A 20,981-nucleotide genomic window follows, 5' to 3' on the forward strand; every position below is an offset into this window, starting at 1 on the left:
TGCCCTGAGACAGCATTTGTTTTTGTTTTTGTGTTTAAAGATTGCTGGAACTTGAGCCCAGATGGCCTTTCCTGGTAGCTCATTACTTTGTGTCTGGGCTGAAAAGAGCCTGTTCAATTATGTATTGGGATGCTGCATATGCTTGGTGTAAACAGAGGCACCACAGGGTTTATTTGCTCTGTCCCATTGCTCAGGTCCTCTCCACTGAGCCAACAAGTGTTCCCAGCAGGTTTATTCATAATGGCCAAAAACCTAGAAGCAACCTAGAAATCCTTTGATGGGAACTAGTTAGACAAACTGTGGTCCACCATGGAACACTATGCAGCAATAAAAAAGACTGGGACTAAACTATTCATGCACGAACGACTTGGATGACTCTTGATAGAATCATGCTGAATGCAAAATGTCCAACCCCAAATAGTCAGTCACATGGTGTGTGATTCCATTTATAGAATGTTCTTGAAGTGACAAATTACAGAAATGGAGAACAAATTAGTGGTTGTCAAGGGTTAAGGAGGGGGTATAGGGTAAGGCAGGAAATGGATGTGGCTATAAAAGGGCAAGAGGAAGAATCTTTGTGGGGGCCCTGACCGGGTGGCTCAATTGATAAAGCATCATCCTGGCGCATTGAGGTTGTGGTTTGATCCCTGGTCAGGACACTCACGAAAAGCGATCAGTAAATACACAACTAGATGGAGCAACTAAGTGGAAAAATTAGTTGATGCTTTCTCTCTCTCTCCCTCTCTCTCTTTCTCCCTTCTCTCTCTCTCTTTCTCTCTCAAATCAATGAAAAAGTTAAAAAAAAAAAAAAAAAGCTTAGTGGGGGTGGAATGTTCTGTCTCTGGACCACCTCAGCATCCACACCCTGGATGTGATACTGAACTAGAGTTGTGCAAGGTGCCACTCCTGGGGATCTGGGATCACTCTTACAACTGCAAGTGAACCTACATTATCTCAAAATAAAAGCTTAATTAAAAAAGCTGACTTTAAAATAGTGACATGTGAGTCACAAAGAATCTATAAGGAAACCTGTGTGTCACTTGCCCCTCTGTTTAAGCACCTCATCCCCTCCCCCCCAGGTGTTTAGGGGCAACGCGGTGCTGGGCCTCTGGGTCAGAGGTTATCTTCCAGCTATTTAATGTGTACATTTAACCAAGCCTTCCAAAAACAATATCTTCAGGCCTGACCTGTGGTGGCGCAGTGGATAAAGCATCAACCTGGAAATGCTGAGGTTGTCGGTTCAAAACCCTGGGCTTGCCTGGTCAAGGCACATATGGGAGTTGATGCTTCCAGCTCCTCCCCCCTTCTCTCTCTCTGTCTCTCTCTCCTCTCTCTCCCTCTCTGTCTCCCTCCTCTCTAAAAATGAATAAAAAACAAACAAACAAAAAAAAACACAATATCTTCAGGTGGGCAAATTATCAACAAAAAGGGAAATAGAATTAGTAACAAGTATATAAAGAATTAATCTGCCTCATGAATAATTTAGGAAATGTCATATAAACTGGGTTTTTTCCCTACAATTAACAAACACTTGGGAGAGAAAAAAAAAAAAGGACACCTCAAGAAAGGGGAAAGTGTGGTAACCCAGGGCAACCAGCAGGCTGGAGGGTGCCTCCAGTGACTCTCAAAGGTGCCACCTTTTTAAAAGGTAGTGACACCCTTTCATCCTCAGATACAACACTGAGCTCTTTAAAGAAAGCCTTTCCCGCCTGACTAGGCAGTGATGCAGTGGATAGAGCATCGGACTGGGATGTGGAGGACCCAGGTTCGAGACCCCAAGGTCACCAGTTTGAGTGCAGATTCTTCTGGTTTGAGCAAAGCTCATCAGCTTGGACCCAAGGTCGCTGGCTTGATCAAGGGGTTACTCGGTCTGCCCATGGTCAAGGCACATATGAGAAAGCAATCAATGAACAACTAAGGGACCACAACAAAAAATTGATAATTCTCATCTCTCTCCCTTCCTGTCTGTCTGTCCCTATCTATCCTTCTCTCTGACTCTCTCTCTCTGTCTCTGTCCAAAAAAAAAAAAAAAAAGAAATCCTTTTCCAAAACTTTATGAATAAAAACGTGGCAGCGTTGTTTGCGGCATCAGTTAAAAATTGGAAACAACCTAAAAATACATATCAATTAACTGTGTTATATAAATCATGTCCTGTCCATTGATGAACCATGTCACCATCAAAACAATTTTTTTTTTTTTTGTATTTTTCTGAAGCTGGAAATGGGGAGAGACAGTCAGACAGACTCCCGCATGCGCCCAACCGGGATCCACCCGGCACGCCCACCAGGGGCGACGCTCTGCCCACCAGGGGGCGATGCTCTGCCCACCAGGGGGTGATGCTCTGCCCCTCTGGGGCGTCACTCTGCCGCGACCAGAGCCACTTTAGCGCCTGGGGCAGAGGCCAAGGAGCTATCCCCAGCGCCTGGGCCATCTTTGCTCCAATGGAGCCTTGGCTGCGGGAGGGGAAGAGAGAGACAGAGAGGAAGGGGGGAGGGGGCGTGGAGAAGCAAATGGGCGCTTCTCCTATGTGCCCTGGCCGGGAATCAAACCCGGGTCCCCCGCACGCCAGGCTGACGCTCTACCGCTGAGCCAACCGGCCAGGGCCCAAAACAATTTTTAAAAAGGGTTTCTGATAGTCTGAGAAAGGTCTATTATGTTAATTGAGCAAAGTTGATCCCTGGATCAAGAAACTTTCTGCCTGGCAGTGACAATAATGGCTACTGCCATTGTTTTTCTGTCTTCATCAGAATGGCCATCTTTACGGAACTTTGCCAGAAATCAGAGGAATTCACTACTCCCAACCAGAATCATGGAGGCATAGAACTGAACAGGTTGAAACTTAGTCTTTAGCAATGGAGAAACCAACAGTCCACACCTACCTGAAATCTTATCTGAATCCTGAATATCTTTAGGCTTTTGGACCTTTTTAAAAGTCTCTTGAGCATTTTAAAAGGAATAAATGTAGACTTTTAAAAAGCTAAAATAAAAGCCTTTAAAGCAGGGGTCAGGAACCTATGGCTCATGAGCCAGATGTGGCTCTTTTGATGGCTGCATCTGGCTCGCAGACAAATCTTTAATTAAAAAAAAATGTTAAAAATATAAAACATTCTTGCCTGACAAGTCGGTGGTGCAGTGGATAGAGCGTCGGACTGGGATGCGGAAGGACCCAGGTTCGAGACCCAGAGGTCACCAGCTTGAGTGCGGGCTCATCTGGCTTAAGCAAAAAAATGCTCACCAGCTTGAACTCAAGGTTGCTGGCTCGAGCAAGGGGTTACTCGGTCTCTGAAGGCCGCGGTCAAGGCACATATGAGAAAGCAATCAATGAACAACTAAGGAGTCCAAAAAATGGATGATTGATGCTCCTCATCTCTCTCCATTCCTATCTGTCTGTCCCTATCTATCTCTCTCTCTGATTCTCTCTCTGTCCCTGTTAAATATATATATATACACACATATATATATATGTATGTATGTGTATATATATTCTCATGTATTACAATCCATTACAATCCATTCATTTCCTACCGCTCATGTTCATGGTTGCGGGTGGCTAGAGCCAATCACAGCTGTCCTCTGTGACAACACCAAATTTTTATTGGATAATGCATAACATGCACAGGTCGTTGTGAGGTCAGGAAGTAAACTTCCTTCCTTTTAATCAAGTAGTCAGCTAGCTAATTGCAGAAACCCTTTTAACGAAGAAGATGGCTAAAATAAAAAAAGATGAGAAGTATCGTACTTTTCAGCAGGGATGGACAGAGGAATTCGCCTTTGTGGAGAGAGCAGGTTCTGCAGTGTGTCTAATATGCAATGATAAAATTGCATTGATGAAACGGTCAAATACAAAGCGGCACTTCGACACACACCATACTACATTTGCATAGAAATATCCAACGGGGAACAGCAGGAAGAAAGCATGTCAAGAGCTACTGTGCAGAGTGTAAGCTAGTCAGCAGCAACTCCATGTTTGGACCCAACAAGGTAACTGGAATTCGGCTAGCTTTGCTGGTGCTTTAGCAATTGTGAGAAACAGAAAGCCATTCACAGATGGGGAGTATGCCAAAACATTCGTGCTTGATGTTGCCAATGAACTTTTTGACGACTTTTCAGATAAAGACAAGATAATCAAACAAATAAAAGACATGCCTCGGTCGGCAAGAACTGTTCACGATCGTACCATCATGATGGCAAATCAAATTGAGGCCATACAAGTGAAGGACATAAATGAAGCACCCTTGTTTTCTCTCGCTTTGGATGAGTCAACAGGCGTAAGCCATTTATCCCAGTTCAGCGTGATTGCAAGGTATGCTGTCAGTGACTCACTACATGAGGAAAGTCTTGCTGTTTTGCTTATGAAAGAGACAACAAGAGGGGAGGACTTATTCAAGTCTTTCACTGAGTTTGCTAAAGAAAAAAAATCTACCAATGGATAAATTTATTTTAGTGTGTACTGTGTTACATCCAAGGAGACAGGCCACAGCAGACCCAAAGTGAATTTTATAAGTTTTATTGCAGACCTGAACAGGGACTACAGGCAACCCATGCAAGGGAGCACTGCAGCCCCCCAAACCTGTGCAGGGACTGCAGGTAACCCACACAGGGGAACACTGCAGCCCCCCAAACCTGCGCAGGGACTGCAGGCAACCCATGCCTCCGAAGAGACTGGAGCACTGCAGCCCCCCAAACCTGCGCAGGGACTGCAGGCAACCCACGCCTCCGAAGAGACTGGAGCACTGCAGCCCCCTAAACCTGCACAGGGACTGCAGGCAACCCACGCAAGGGAGCACTGCAGCCCCCCAAACCTGCGCAGGGACTGCAGGCAACCCACGCAAGGGAGCACTGCAGCCCCCCAAACCTGCACAGGGACTGCAGGCAACCCACGCAAGGGAGCACTGCAGCCCCCCAAACCTGCGCAGGGACTGCAGGCAACCCATGCCTCCGAAGAGACTGGAGCACTGCAGCCTCGAGCTTCTAAAATGGCTCCTTTTTATAGGGTGGCTATCTAGGATGAGCAAGCATCATACAGAAGCTGATATGGCTGTTAGTCATTGGCTAGGGAGGTCGTGCGCAGTTATGGAGGGGGGTATTACTCAGTGGAGAATTTCAAACATAAACTTCTGATAAGGGTCTCTGACTCAATGCAGGATGTTGCTGAACTCTTTGTTCTCAGCGTCACAGGGACCTTGTACACTCTTGGCAGCCCCAGCATGTCAGTACTCCCTGAATCTAACATTCCCCCATCTCTTTTGGACATAATCAAATCCTTGATTCTTCATCAGTGGGGAGAATGGTATAAGGCTGGGGCTCATGAGAATTTTCTACTTTAGCTGTAGCTATAAGCTAATTAGGTCAGGGGTCCTCCCTAGTATGTGCTGGCACGCTGATAGTGTGCCCTTAGTACTACAAGCTTTACGGACTAATTTCTTTCTGCCTTGCATTTTTCTTCTCTGTACTAACTTCTTACAACTTGCACAAACCTTCTGCAACTTACACTAACCTTCTGCAACTTACACAAACTTTCAACTTTTATGCACTTTCTTATCCAGGAATAACTGGCCTTCATAACAACTTGCTTTTTCCTTTCCTTTTCAAAAGTACCTCTACACCTTATACCTTCTATTATCAAAACCATACAATTCCTTTCTAGTCAAAACTCTTGATTTTTAAAAACCTTAACCTTCAGCAAAGACTAAGTTAGTACTAAGTAATCCTCTTTTAAAGATTGCTTTTGGAGGTGTCCTTTTCATAAGTAGCCTATTGGACACATGACCAATATTCATAGGTTATTCTATAGTGGTAGCTATGAGCACATACATAACTTTCATTTACCTTGTAGCTTCTCTCTCAGCCAAGGGACTTACACCCCCTTTCTGTATGACTCATAGCAGTGCATGCATCAAACCTTAAGATGACTTACTTGGCTTTCCTTTACCTTAGTTTCCCTCCCTCCCCAAAGTCTCCATGCGTGGACCAGTTAACTTCTGGTTTGTGGCTGAAGCAGGGCATGCTGTCCTTCTCAGGGTCAGCTTACAAGGGTTGGTGGGGTCAGTCTTCGCTGTCCACAAAGGTGTTTCTGCTGGGACTGCAAGCTTCAGCTGGTTGCAGTGGACCCAGGCGGGTATGCCTTCTACCTTGGCAGTAGTGGGAGTGGTCAGGTTCATGGTGTCTGGACCCGTCTAGGTGGGAGTCAGTCCTTGGGTGGTGTACTGCTAGAAGTGCCTCTTGGACAGTCTTTGAACAGTTTGCTGAGTAACTTATAAAACCTGTAAGTACTTAGGGAAAGGGTGTTACATTTCTACACTTTGCAGTTAGAGTTTAAGTCCTAGTGACTACTGCTTCTAGCTGGAATTAGCAGCAGGTCCCAGCCTATAATAGGCATGGGGCATTGAGATAAGAGAAATAAAGGAGACACTAAACATAAAGCAATAAAACCAGACTGTCAATACCCACAGTAGAGATCTTTGAGGGATAAATAAAACTTAAATATTCAAGCAAGGCATAGTAGATGACCCTTGTGTTTACAAGAAATGAGATTAGCTTATCTGCTACTTGGAAGAAATACCTTAGGCTCCTGAACATGTCCTTAGGCCTTTAGTGGCAATTCCTAGCACGCTGGGCAAGGTCAGGTCACAGGTAGCTGGAGTAGGGCTAGAAGAGACTGAACCCTCCCTCCATGGAGCAAGGGGGCAGCTTACCTTCTCGTGTCCCTCTTTCCACAGCACAGGTGTATCAACCGGTGGGACCGGGAAGCCTGGCAGGCTTCAGTTCAATGACCTTTCTTTCCACTCTGGAGCAGGGCCTTGATGACATGCTATGAAGCGCCTTAGGGTGCTGGAGCCAAAAGTTGGTATTTCCTGACTTCTTTTGGGCCTTATTTGCCTTTTCTGTTACTTCCTTGGTCGTTATAGACCTTAAAAGCCATGCTCAGAAGATCTCACTGAGGGGCTTGACTAGGAGAGCAAAATTGGGAATCTCTAGAGTTCTCCCCTAAATCTTCTCCTCGGGGCTGGCTCCAGATAGGAGGCGGGGATTCCTCGGAGCCAAAGCAGAGGAGGGCAGGGGGCTGTAGCAAGGTGATGATAACCTCTAGCTTACAGCACTGTTATCTTTTGCCTGACTAAGCAGTGGCTCAGCCCTTGAGCCGGTGCCCAAGGGGGAGGGGCAAGTGCCTGAAACTGTGAGGGGAGCCTGCCACTTCTCCTGCAGCCAGCTGCAGCCTGGCTGCCTTTTCTTTCTCTACCTCTGCTGCTATACTGGGCTGCATACTGACCATGCCACCTGCCTGCAGGTGGGTGCTGGTGATAGTATGCTAAACTCTCTATGTTTTCTATGGGTCTAGCAATCCTTGGTTTGGCCAGTCTGCTCTTAAGTTGGCCATTCCAGTAGCAGACAAACAAACCAAATATGCACACAAAACAAACAAAACTTCTAAACAAAAACCAAAGGGAGAAGGCAGCGTCCTGTGTTCCCCGACTGACCAGGCGGGGAGAAATCAGGTGGCGTCCCGCCTGCTCCACTACACCCTTTTCTAACTAGAGCTCTGTTTCCAAATATTCAAAGAGGAAGCTTCCTTACTAAACAGTATCAAGACTCCAAATGTTTCAAATCAGCCAAATTCCATTTCAAACGGCAACTGCCGGAGGCTGGCCAGCTACCAAAGTCTGCTGCAGCCCACTCCGTGAGGAGGGGTCTTACACGGCCAATCTTGCTGGGGCCTCCATCTGTTACATCCAAGGAGACAGGCCACAGCAGACCCAAAGTGAATTTTATAAGTTTTATTGCAGACCTGCACAGGGACTACAGGCAACCCATGCAAGGGAGCACTGCAGCCCCCCAAACCTGCGCAGGGACTGCAGGTAACCCACACAGGGGAACACTGCAGCCCCCCAAACCTGCGCAGGGACTGCAGGCAACCCATGCCTCCGAAGAGACTGGAGCACTGCAGCCCCCCAAACCTGCGCAGGGACTGCAGACAACCCACGCAAGGGAGCACTGCAGCCCCCCAAACCTGCGCAGGGACTGCAGGTAACCCAAACCTCCGAAGAGACTGGAGCACTGCAGCCCCCCAAACCTGCGCAGGGACTGCAGGCAACCCACGCCTCCGAAGAGACTGGAGCACTGCAGCCAACCAAACCTGCGCAGGGACTGCAGGCAACCCACGCCTCCGAAGAGACTGGAGCACTGCAGCCTTGAGCTTCTAAAATGGCTCCTTTTTATAGGGTGGCTATCTAGGATGAGCAAGCATCATACAGAAGCTGATGTGGCTGTTAGTCATTGGCTAGGGAGGTCGTGCGCAGTTACGGGGGGGGGGGGTATTACTCAGTGGAGAATTTCAAACATAAACTTCTGATAAGGGTCTCTGACTCAATGCAGGATGCTGCTGAACTCTTTGTTCTCAGCGTCACAGGGACCTTGTACACTCTTGGCAGCCCCAGCATGTCAGTACTCCCTGAATCTAACATACTGATGGTGCTCTGTGCATGGTGGGGAAAAACAGAGGATTCGTAGCGCTTCTTCGTGAACATGAAAAGAGACCCATCCTAAGTTTTCACTACATCCTACATCAGGAGGCGCTTTGTGCTCAGATGTGTGGCGAACAGCTTGGTGAGGTGATGTTGCTGGTCATTCAGGTGGTCAACTTTATTGTTGCCTGAGTTTTAAATGATCGCCAGTTTAAAACACTGCTGAATGAAGTTGGGAATAATTATCCTGGTCTGCTTCTGCACAGCAATGTGCGTTGGTTGTCAAGAGGGAAGGTGCTTAGCCGTTTCGCGGCTTGTCTGAGCAAAATCCAGACTTTTCTTGAAATGAAAAACGTCGAGCATCCTGAGTTAGCAAACACTGAGTGGCTCCTGAAGTTCTACTATCTCGTGAACATGACTGAACATCTGAACCAGCTCATTGTGAAAATGCAAGGCATTGGAAATACAGTCTTATCCCTTCAACAAGCAGTGTTTGCATTTAAAAACAAGCTGGAACTCTTCATTGCTAACACTGAAACAGGTCGTTTACTACACTTTGAAAAACTGGGAGAGTTTAAAGATGCATGCACAGCAAGTGACCCTGCCCAACATCTTGATCTCCAGCAGCTAGCGGGCTTCACATCTAATCTCCTGCAGTCATTCAAAGCGCGCTTTGGAGAATTTCGTGAGCGCACTCGTCTTTTTCAGTTCATCACCCATCCACACGAGTGTGCAGTGGACAGCACCAACCTGAGTTACATCCCCTGTGTCTCCATCAGAGATTCTGAGCTACAAGCTGCTGACCTGAAGGCCTCAGACATGTGGGTGAATAAGTTCAAGTCACTGAATGAAGATTTGGAAAGACTTGCACGATAGCAAGCAGAGTTGGCGAGCAAACACAAGTGGGGAGAAATGAAAAAACTTCAACCTGCAGACCAGCTGATTGTCAAAACTTGGAATGTGCTTCCCGTCACATACCACACACTGCAGCATGTGAGTATTGCTGTACTGACAATGTTTGGCTCTACGTATGCATGTGAGCAGTCTTTCTCACACTTAAAGAACGTTAAGACCAACCTATGATCACGTTTAACGGATGGAAGTCTCAACGCCTGTATGAAGCTTAACCTCACCACGTATCAACCAGACTACAAAGCCATCAGCAAAACCATGCAGCACCAGAAGTTGCATTAATGGTAAGAAGTACTTTATTCATCATTGGTTAGCAACAGCATAACAACATTATTAAAAAGAATACCGAGACTTATTGTACTTTAAAAGTGTTGGTCTTATATAAAATGCACACATTTACTTGTATTTAGTGTTAAACATATTGTTTAGCTCTCATGGAATTACATTTTAAAATATGTGGCATTCATGGCTCTCTCAGCCAAAAAGTTTCCCGACCCCTGCTTTAAAGAAAGTGAACAGGTGACAGATACAATCACAACCACATAAAAACAAAAAGTCTTTCAAAAGAGTTTGGAAGGAATGCATCAAAATGTTGGCAGTGATGATCCTGGGCTGGAGGTGATTGTCCCTCTGCATTCCACCATTCTGCATTTTTCACTGGTCTGTAGGGGCTGGCTGTCTGTGCAAAGGGCACACACTGGGATTAGGCAGCCGATTCTGAGCAGGGTATGTGGATTCGAAAATACTCATTTCTCCTGAGTCTCAACTTTCTCATCCGAAAGCAGGGCTCATGACAGTTTCTCCCTCAAAGATATGTACTCTATGCTATTGATCCTCAAAAAATCCCTATGAGAAGGTATTCCTATCTCCATTTCACAGATGGGGAAGTACAGGCACAGATCCCTATGGGAGAGCAGACCCCTGGGGTCAGTGGTGGGATTCAAATAATTTAACAACCAGTTCTCTGCTCTAACGACCATTTTAAGTATAAACAAACAATATACCGAAAGGTAGTTTATTATATCATGCATTTAATACTTAAATAATAATAAAAGAGGTACACAGAACTAGATTATGAGTTTTACAATATTAACAAAAAAATATTAAATAATACCTGACAAAAAAAACAATAAAACTATTATTTAATATTTTCATATTGCTTCTTGATTGGCATCCTCACTTGCAATTTTTTTCACCTGTGGACGGAATGAACATTACTACTTAGTATACACCATTGCACAGATGAATGTTTAAAAAGAGTAGGGAATGTAACTTTGTGATTTCCACGTTGGGCGGGCTGCCCAGGTGCCCACTTTAGAAAGAACCCTGATTACAAGTGCCATTTTAACGACCGGTTCACTGAACTCAACAAAAAATAAGGTATCGGTTCTACAAAACCATTGCGAACTGGCTGAATCCCACCACTGCCTGGGGCTCAGCCACAGCAGAATACTGAGCCCCTTGCTCATGTTGTCATCAAAGCCAAGGTGCAGGGCAGCAGTGCTGCCGTCATCATCTTATTTCATACAGGAGCCAGAGGCACAGGAGTTCAAGGGTGCAGGAAAAGTGCAACCCAGGCCCCAGGCCCACATATCCTCCTCAGCATTGTGTGTTAGTCTCATAAAGAGCCCGCTCTCCATATTTATTTGTACAGAAACAGTGTCCTCTTCCCAGGTTTTATTCTGCATCATGTGACAAGTAATCAGTGATGATGGAATCAAACCTGGCTCTGTGGATGGCATTTCTGGACATTCTGTTCAAAGCTCCTATTTTTAGCTCAGTTGCCTTTTTTCTTGGCTTTCTGACAGCCTGGATTCTTGTTCTCTCCTTTCACGCTGAGGTTATCTCCCAAGAAGCCTGTCCATGTCCGAGCCTCCCACCCCTTACTGGTGTTCCTGTTCAGTGGGGGTGGGAGGCAGGGGGCAGGTGTGACCACCTTGCTGGAGAGCCTCATCTGTTCACCATCCATCTTTACAAACTATTGTCAAGCCCAGGGAGTGGAAGCCAGCTGTGGCCTGGCTTAGCCTTTGGTAACAGAGCCAACGCCTCTTGTGTCAGCCTCTGGCACATCTAATATTGAGGTGACAGGGGCAGGAGAGGAGAGGTGAGGGGAAGGCCAGGTTTAGGGCTAGGCTGCCCAAAATGCCAACCTCTGAGGGCACCAAAACTTCATTGGAATAGGCGGGAAGAGTAGTGTCAGTGTCAGCTAACCCAGATTTCCATGGGTCCCTCCCTAAGTGGCACAATGTAAAGTTGTCCAGTCACAGTGGCCTGTGTGGTGCACACAGACCCTATAGACATGTTGGTGCCAGGCCACATGCCCTCAGCTCACTCTGATTTAACTACAGTGGCGTGGCCCGGACACTGGTAAGGTCTTACCTCTGGGACCCTCAGGGGCTCTGCTTTCCTGCCCCAGGTCCAGGCCCTGAACAGGCTAAGCAGGAGTGCCAGGGATTCCATTAGGTCTTCCACACCAAGTGGGTAAATAAATATGCCAGCCTCCCTTTGCTCAGAGTGCATGGTGCTCGGCTGCTGAGAGGGCCCAGAGGGGTTGAGCCCACAGAGATAACCAGCAGTGACAGGCACTGTCATGGCTCCTTGTCCTTCCCTCCTTACCCTCCCCACTCCTTTACTCCCCTCTCTGGGGCCACAGGCAAATAAACCACTTATACCCTGAGTCCTTGCTCAGTTAGAGTTGGCCATGGTTCCACTGCCCATGCACATGACCTAGTCCCCACTCAAGAGGAGCACACATGGTTGCCCCACAGCCTAAAACAGAAGCATCTATGGCCTGATTACTGAAAATCAATGATTCGTTTATTATTTCAACATTCAATATTTAATACAATTTCTCGAAACTTGACTGACTCAGAGCCACACATAATAAATACTCATTTTGAGTGTTAAGAGAACTTAATGGTTATTAATAAAAACCCAGTTTCCCCTGTGTCCTTTCAGGGAATGTGGGAGCAATGTGTGAGGACCACAGTTCTGAGAGGACTGGGTGGCTGTCCTGGCCAAGCCGCCCGCAGGCCTCAGCCCAGTTCTGGTGGGAACTAAAGGCCTCCCTCAAAGGGTCAGCCAGCCCAAGGGGTCCTGGCAGGACAGGACAGAAGCTCCATACCAAAGGCAACAGACAGCTGTAGCGCTGGGCTGGCACAGTCCTAGCAGAACTAAAGGCAAACTTCACCACCGGGGTACCTCACCCTTCTGGTATGTGGGTCAGGTTACTTACAAAGTCCTGGGAAGGGGACTGAGCATTCAGAGACATCATAAGAACACTTTCCCGGGAAGTGTAAAACAGTCGGGGTGGGGGGGTGAGGATCAATGTTCTGGAGGCTTTCTTGTCCTGAATAGTGACTGAGGACCTGGGACAAGCTGAATGACACTCTGAGCAGGTATGCAGCACCTTTGCAGACAGCTGGGGTGTAATGCACCCCAGCTTTGCCAGGGCATACAGCAGCCTGAGTCCTTTTAAGTCTGACCTCTGCCATCAGCTCTGAGCTCCTGTCCCTTGCAGAGGAAGGAGAGCCCCACCCTCAAGCTGCTCCCATGGTGGGGGGCTTAGAATATACAGTGGTTTTGCAAACAGTCTGTCCCCTCCCCTCATCTCAGCCCCTGTTTAAGGTCTCCAAGGACACCCCTAGCCTCCTGCACACACTTACTGGTTCAGAGTGCTCTGGGGTCCCCAGAACTCCCTGCACTGACTCCCAGGTCCTCACATCACACTCTGGACCTGTGGAGAAGATGGGGACAGATCTCAGACAGCACTGGGTCTTGCTCCTCCCAGACAAAGCAATCATCTCTGGCCACAGGCTACACACCTGTTCTTCTGCAAGACACATCCTTCCAGAAGGCAGTTTGAGGGCCTCACCAGACCGCACAGAGTGATCTTAGGTCCGGCTCTGCTCCACACAGCTGGGGAACCCCTCCAGCTACATGCAGGATTCTCCCTGGGGGTACTGAACACACCATCCCAATACCCCGTATGTCACGTTTCGTACATTTCGTTCTTTCAGCCCACTCTCCACACAGCATGCCCTCTAGAATGATGTTCCCGTGGGTGTAACTCCCGGGAGGAGCTGGAGCCCAGACCGAGTGTCATTACTAACTCCTCTGAGATGCCCCAGGACAATCTGATTTCTTTTGTCTTTAGGGAACACTTTCTTCAAGAGGAGCTTTTCGCCTGACCAGGTGGTGGTGCAGTGGATAGAGCGTCAGACTGGGGTGAGGAAGGACCCAGGTTCGAGACCCCAAGGTCGCCAGCTTAAGCTCGGGCTCATCTGGCTTGAACAAAAAGCTCACCAGCTTGGACCCAAGGTTGCTGGCTTGAGCAAGGGGTTACTCGGTCTGCTGAAGGCCCACAGTCAAGGCACATATGAGAAGGCAATCAATGAACAACTAAAGTGTTGCAATGAAAAACTGATGATTGATGCTTCTCATCTCTCTCAGTTCCTGTCTGTCTGACCCTGTCTATCCCTCTCTCTGACTCTCTCTCTGTCCCTGTAAAAAAAAAAAAAAAAAGAGATTTCTTTCCACAAATTCCACTGCTATATGGGTCACCTGGACATGCCAATGTTCTTGGGCATTGTTCCAGAAGGAAACATGAAAATAAGATTGATTCAAGAGTGTAGTCTGTGGCCCTGGCCAGTTGACTCAGCAGTAGAGCGTCGGCCCAGCGTGTGTAAATCCCGGGTTCGATTCCTGGTCAAGGCACACAGGAGAAGCGCCTATCTGCTTCTCCACCCTTCCCTCTCTCCTTTCTATCTCTCTTCCCCTCCCAACAGCCAAGGCTCCATTGGAGCAAAGTTGGCCCCAGAGGCTCCATGGCCTCCACCTCAGGCGCTAGAATGGCTCCGGCCACAACAGGAGCAATGCCCCAGATGAGCAGAGCATCGCCCCCTGGTGGGCATGCCAGGCACATGCAAGAGTCTGTCTGACTGCCTCACTTCTAAGTTCAGAAAAACACACACACACACACACACACACAAAAGAGTGTAGGCTGTGATTTCATCCCATTTCCTAATGCGGTTTTCTAAGTACCTCCCCCCCTACTCTTTCAGGTGTGTGTGTGTACATGTATGTACACCTAGGTGTGCTTGTGTGCATGTGCTGGTACACATGTATATATGTGCAGGTGTGTATGTATACATGCATGCAGGTGCATGTGTATGTATGTGTACACACACATTGTGTGTTGGTACATGTATGTATGCAAGTACACATATTCACGGGCATATGTATATGTGCATGCTTACACACTTTTCATCATGTCACATGGTCAGGGGCCAATTTCTACATACCAAGTCCCCCAGCAGATTCAAAGAGGAGGTGGGATCTGGGCCAGCAGAAGCAGGTAGGCTTGGCCCATCTCCTGGGTGTCCCAGATGTCTATGATACTCAGGATCTGAGGTTCCAACAGTGACTTCCACAGCCACTTGTTTCTGCCCATAAACACTTGTGTTCAAACAGGACCAGGCACACAAGTGAAGTAGAATTGTGCAACAGGGGGCAAGGGTCTGACCCAACCCTCCCATTCAAAAATACCAAGTGACACCAAGGCCCTTTGGTTTTATCATCTCCCATATCATATCACCACAAATTCCACACCTGTGCATGTTCGTGTGCATGTGCTGGTACATGTATGCTCTGGATTCAGAATGTATTTTAAAAATAAACGGCAGCTATATGTGACGGCCCATCTGCACCAGCCTCTCCACTTATCAAGGGGCTGAGCTGAGTGTGGTCATGGGCCCGGCCCAGCTTCCACTACAACCAATGGGACCTCGCAGAGCAGAGAAGCAGGTCAGCACGGCGCTTCCCAGAGCAGAAGTGACGCCCACGGCTCTTTTAGCTCAGTTTATTTTCCTCAGACAGACAAATATGACCCTGGAATAACTCTTGGTTCTAACAAGAATTTTTCTTTATAAAGAAAAAGGGGTCCTTGGTTTTCTCCATAAAATAAATTTTTACAAAAAATAGCTTTTGATATATACATGCCTACTTAGGAAACCCATTTATTTGTTCTTGATGGCTTTTAAGACCCGTTTCTAGGCAGAGTCATGCCAGACTTTAGGCATCAATTTGCTCCCTGGCTTTGGCCAGATGATGGTGCTCCTTCTCCAATTCCCCTCCAAAGGCAACTGACAGGAAGAGCAAAGGCTTGGAAAGCGCACTGAGCAGGGCAGCCCGGAGGACAGCAGCAGTGGCCTGTGCAGGTGGCAGCCCCTCAGGCCAGTATGTACCCGATGTCCTTTACTTCCCTGGGAGAAAAAAATCTATGCAGACTAGAAACAAAGGAACAGGAGAGACAAACAGTCACTTTCTCTTATATTGTGGATATTTCATCCCTCTCTTTCACAGCAGCAACTTTAATAAACAAGTGCGACACCTGCAGCATTTTATCTAGAAAATAGTGCCACTCAGGCAGGCTCACGCATGCCCATGTACAAAGTGATCTTTGCAGAGCATGGCAAACATTAAGTTTTGTGGGACACAGGCTTTTAAAGTCTAAGATAGCTCCCCAACTCCCAGCTCCTATAGACCAAAAATACCTCTATCCTCAACTACATAAAGGTTGTGAGTAGCAAACTTGTAAAAATGAAGTGTACAAAAGGAATGTCCATATAACACATTTGCACCCTGTATACAATTTATCACCCTTTGAAACTGGCCAATGGTCAGCTACAGCAGATTGTCAACAAATAGAAAAAGATCCCAACGTCACACACACTTGAGTCGATGGTTTGTGTGGTTTTCCAAGGAGAGGTTTTCATTTCCAGTGACAGTACTTGCTGACGGTCTTCGTATTTAATGGTTAGTTTATGGTACAATACTTGCTGACGGTCTTTATGATTAAGAAGCCAGTTGAATTTCCTGGCGTTTAGGCAAGTAACATTTGATTGTCATAACGTACAGTTCTGAGACAATAAATACAAGCAGATCAGATGCATTTCTTCATTGTATCAAGTAACTCCAGTTTAATTTAATACAATTTAGTGCATTTCAGTATCTCATTCACAGTTTGACTTCCGTCCTAATACTAATGCAACAAAAAATAAATGAAAAAGTTTATGAGAAAGTAAAACTCCAAATGAACTTCTCATTACAAAGCTTAAAAGTTTAAATAAATCCAATTGTCTTTGAAAAGAATTCATGGCTGCTGCTGGGGCTGACTAGTGTCAACTTCTGTGGTAATTTCCCCGGCTCCCTGAAAGTGATCTTGTTCTCTAATTTCCCGAGTGGTTTGTGCAAAGGCCACCACCATTTTCACTGAATTAGCTAGCAGCAAATGCTTGTGCTAAAACTGAATTCACATGTGTCTACCCACTCAATCGAACAGAACACAATGTGACATTTTTCACCCCAAAACTGTCCGTTTTTGTGTCCTGGCCCTGATATGCAAGAATGGGAAACCCAAATGTTCGCATGCACCCTGGCAGCCCCAAGCAGGGTTTGGGACAGAGCCTGGCCCAATCCAAGTGGGTGGTATGGCCAGGAGTGTGTGTGAGGGGGGTCACCCAGGCCTGGGCGCTTGGAGTGACTGGTCTTTGCTTTGGGACCTAACTCACTAGACAGAAGGGCAGGCACATAGGCCAGGGACGTGCTGTCTCTGAGAAGGCGGTGGGGGGGGGTGTGGGGGGGGAGGGTACTGCAGGCCCATTGTTTCAACCCTAAGCCTGGTTAAACGGCAGGAGGGTTGGAAGCCACATCACACCATTGAACGCTAAGTGTTGCATGCTGGGGGAAGCATGCACTACTGGTGAGAAATTCGCATGAGTTCACACTCAGGGTTGAACAATTCAGCTGAAAATCAGCCAGGCTGAAGAAATTGTATTTGGCTTATCCTATAGGTGTCTCGGGCAGAGACAAAGCAACATGCAGAGAGTTACTCATTCTTATCCCAAATCTGACACTATCAGTAGTCACATGGGTGTGGGCGGCCTACAGACAGCTCTCGAATTGCATGACCACACCCACTGCTTTTCTGCAGACCTACATCACGCTCAGTAACTGAGTTAGTGTAAGGAAGGTTCTCCTGCCTCAGTGCACATGGCAGAGACAGGAACAGATAAGGTAGATTCAGAATGGATGTGACCACACCTGCATTTTTTTTTTAACAAGAAAGTGCTGTGTACATTGTTGCTTTGTTATTATTTAGAGGTTTCTATATTCAGAGCTCATTGCTTCAACCAGATCCTGTGCTTCTTGAGGATGGGGACTATAAAGCACCTCAAATAGGGCCTTGCCTCTAATATGCTGTCACCATGTACTGGACGACCAGTGCCACTTCTTCCTCTGGGTTAAAACTCTCATTGATGGGTAGCTATTCCAAACTCTCACAGGGCCTCAGTTTGGAGAAAAAGAGCATTCATAAAAGGTGTATGTAAAGAGAGCATTTACAAAGCTATGACCCGCTTTCCCTCTGGTCAGTCAAGCCTTTCCCCAGCATCTGCTCACTTGAAAACAGTGGGCACAGTTGCTGCTTCGATGCTATCAGAGACCCCAGAGAGAGAAGCCAGAAAGTCCCCAGATGCTGGTAGTTGCTACAGAGTCACCGTGGATATATCACGGTCACCTTAGAAGCCCTGGAACCCCTCAGAGGGGGGACCAAAGAACTGCAGCCTTCACCCCAGCTAGAAACATGGGGAAGGCTCACAAGCCAAACTCCACACATGGTGCAGGGCCAGGATACATAGGTGGAAGATGACAAAGGACTCAGAACCTGGCGCCTGGCAGTGGGACCTTGGCCTGAGCTGAGACACATGTGGACAGTGACCCCCCCCAGCGGGAGCAGGGGCTGGCTTGGGAGGCACATGGCCAATAGCAGAGCCTGCCCCCAGCAGGGATAGCAGATACTTCCCAGCCCTTGACTGAGCTGAGACCCAGTGCAGAGGGCGCCCTGGATGCCTAGAGCCACACCAGCACTTGCAACCAGCACAGCCTGTCCCGACGCTCAGCCTGAATGGGACGTAACAATGTCAGCAACAGATGGAGCTCAGCAGTGGGTGTAAAGGCAAAGAATGAAGAACTATTCTGCAATTTATTAATTTAATATAAAAAATTAAAAGAGCTCCCTTCCCTCTTTCTTTCTGAAGTGAATAAAAAAAATCCACCCTCTCAAAAAAAAAAAAAAATAGCCTGAACGTTCATAGTATAGTTTTTATTGCTCCCGAAAGGCTCGGGTGTTCATGCACGAGCTGATCCGTGTAAAGTTGGAAGGAATCACTGAGATTTTAAACTTATACCCTGGTCTCAGTCTCCATTTATGGAGGATTCTGCACCACTCCTCACTGACTTGATATAGAATCACACATTATGTATTACTTCCAAGGGGAAGGAACTTGTCTGAGTAACCAGGACTATTAACTAAGTGGCAAAAGATCTAAATTTGCATTTTCTGGGTAATGGATCTGTCTGGTAGTACCTTGAGGATGTTTTAAGTATTAATGACTCAGCAAATGACACAGATGAACACACATGAAGACAAATCAACTCTAGAGTGGCCACTTGCCCCAGAGGAGGAGCAGGGGTGTGCTTTAGGACCGAGGCAAGCACGCATAGTCTGAAATAAAAAGCATTTTAAGCTATTTTGTTTTAACCCTTCAGCCTCACAAGGAATTGTATCCATTCACCCTCACAGAACTGAGGTGCACTTCTCTGCGTCTGCCCCTTCATCATTGTCACCAAACCTAAAATTCAGCAGGGCGTCACTGTTAGAATAATTTATGTTATCCCAATAAATCTTCCCAAAACACATTCTTAGGGCCAATACATAATTATTTTTCCAATTAGTTTCTAATTTTTTTTCATACCTCTAAATTCTTTACATACTTCTTTGCTCTGTTTGTTTTTCTATAAAATTCAACCTGCTTCTACTCAGAATGCTGGTTACAGTGTATCAGAGACAACACCCATTATTTTCCTTTCCCTTGCTAAAAAAAAAAAGACGAGGGGAATGTGACTTTAGAAAACCAACTTGAAAGTTGAAGGAGAAAGTCCGGTGCAGGCAGGTCTTGCAGTGGAATGACGGAGCTGAGCCCCTTGGGAGGCAGAACACGGGAGGCCCTTGTCCCTGCAGCTTCCAGCCTGGCCAAGGGTGCACTCAACACCCCTCAGTTTGTGGAACAAACACCTCCCCTTGGGCCATGCTGGAAAGGATGCTGAGAGAACATAAGCCAAGCACAGGTGGTTGAGACCCTCTGGAGACACTCCACTGGGCACCTGTGGTTATGGGTACCACGGGTCAAGAGGCTGCCCACCCAGTCAGAGGCTGGCCCTCCACAGGGACACTTGTGCCTGCTTGGGGCAGGGAGGGTAGCACAGAAGAGAGGAAGGCTCACCTCCCCTAGTTTTCATCAGGGAGTTGAGACCCATAAACAAATCAACTGTAAAAATACAATCTCTATAAGCCAATGAGCTCAGTGTTAACAGTCTCCAACCACTTTTAGAAGACAGATTGGATAGTGGCATTGCTTTTTAAGAAGCATTCACAGGTCCTCGGAGCTGCAGGGCAGAGGTCACCTTCTGGCACACTCAGCACCTCTGTGCTTTGCCTGCCCCCTCGGCTGCAGGGTGCTGGGGAGAGAGCACCACCCCAGCGTGGCTGCACAGTCTGGTGGCCGCAGGGAGAAAGGGACAGAGGAGCTGTGGGTGCAAGAGCTCTACATTTCATGGATTTCTCAGGTATAGGTAGGAAATGGATTTCCCCAGGGTTAGGTAGGAAACTGGCAGAGCAGTTTCCTGCAACCAGCCCAGTGTGGGGCGCCCAATCCATTTGACATCCAGTGTGTGCTTATCACCCAGAGAACTTTCTCCATGTAACCCTCATGCCCACTGGCTCCCCACACCACTGTCTGGAAGTAAAGGTGCTGGACGCCTTGGGGGCCAGAGATCCCATGACATCCATTCCCAGGAGGACTAGGGAAGAGTCGTGAAGAAAGTTTGTTTGGAGGTGCAGTGGAAGAGACGAGGGACCCGGGCAAGTTCCCGAAATCAGATAAAAACAGAAACGGGACCTAGGTTTAAGAAGAGAAAGCATCGGAGGCTCTCTGGTCGGCAGAGTCCTTGAGAGATGACGCTGGGTGAGACCCGGTGTCCCAGGAGCCACCTCCCCAGGGCAGATGCCACCCTCCGTGCCCGGTCCCCCATGGTGATGGGGGTCCCTGCAGTGCGCTGCGGCTGTCTCCATCTGGCAGGCCTTCCAATTTCTTTACTCTTGGCTCAAGTTTATTGGTTAATATTAGTCACCAGTTAATAAGAAAAATAGTTTCTAAGTGTCTTTTTTTCCTCTCTGTATGTGTTGTTCTGTTTTTAATTGAGTTAATAAGATACCACCACCAGGTTATGTGTGTTCAATCACAGCCATTAATTATTCCTTTTTCTTAAATTCTTGGTTTCCGTAGCTGGAGCCTTTTTCTATTTCAGTTACTCCTATTAGTCGGCGGACTCCAAAGGAAGCTTTAAAACAGGAGAAAGGTGAGGTTAGATGAATCAACTGGGAAAATCATTATTGGGGGGCCCATAGGCATAGCAGGCAGGCCCACTCCCCTCCTCCCTCTGCCCTGCGCATGCCCAGTCAACCTTTCCCTGTGGAGTAGATGGCT

At 47.3% G+C, this 20,981-nt stretch overlaps 1 protein-coding gene and 1 long non-coding RNA gene across 8 annotated transcripts in view; one reads left to right on the forward strand and one right to left on the reverse strand.

The window, feature by feature from the left end:
* Window positions 1–10,478: 10,478 nt before the first annotated feature.
* Window positions 10,479–16,667, forward strand: LOC136395387 (uncharacterized). The gene is made up of 2 exons (XR_010749320.1): window positions 10,479–14,438; window positions 14,469–16,667. It is a non-coding gene; the product is annotated as an uncharacterized lncRNA (long non-coding RNA).
* A 1,856-nt stretch (window positions 16,668–18,523) lies between these two features.
* Window positions 18,524–20,981, reverse strand: part of AGPAT3 (1-acylglycerol-3-phosphate O-acyltransferase 3) — an 88,923-nt gene continuing 86,465 nt past the window's right edge. For all 7 annotated transcript variants that reach the window (XM_066370058.1, XM_066370057.1, XM_066370061.1 and 4 more), the window contains one exon: window positions 18,524–20,835. In XM_066370058.1, the coding sequence (XP_066226155.1) occupies window positions 20,747–20,835 (89 nt within the window). In that variant the 3' untranslated portion in view covers window positions 18,524–20,746. The remainder of the gene's footprint in view (window positions 20,836–20,981) is intronic.

Source organism: Saccopteryx leptura, chromosome 2 (assembly GCF_036850995.1).
Source record: "Saccopteryx leptura isolate mSacLep1 chromosome 2, mSacLep1_pri_phased_curated, whole genome shotgun sequence".
Classification (NCBI taxonomy): Eukaryota; Metazoa; Chordata; class Mammalia; order Chiroptera; family Emballonuridae; genus Saccopteryx; species Saccopteryx leptura.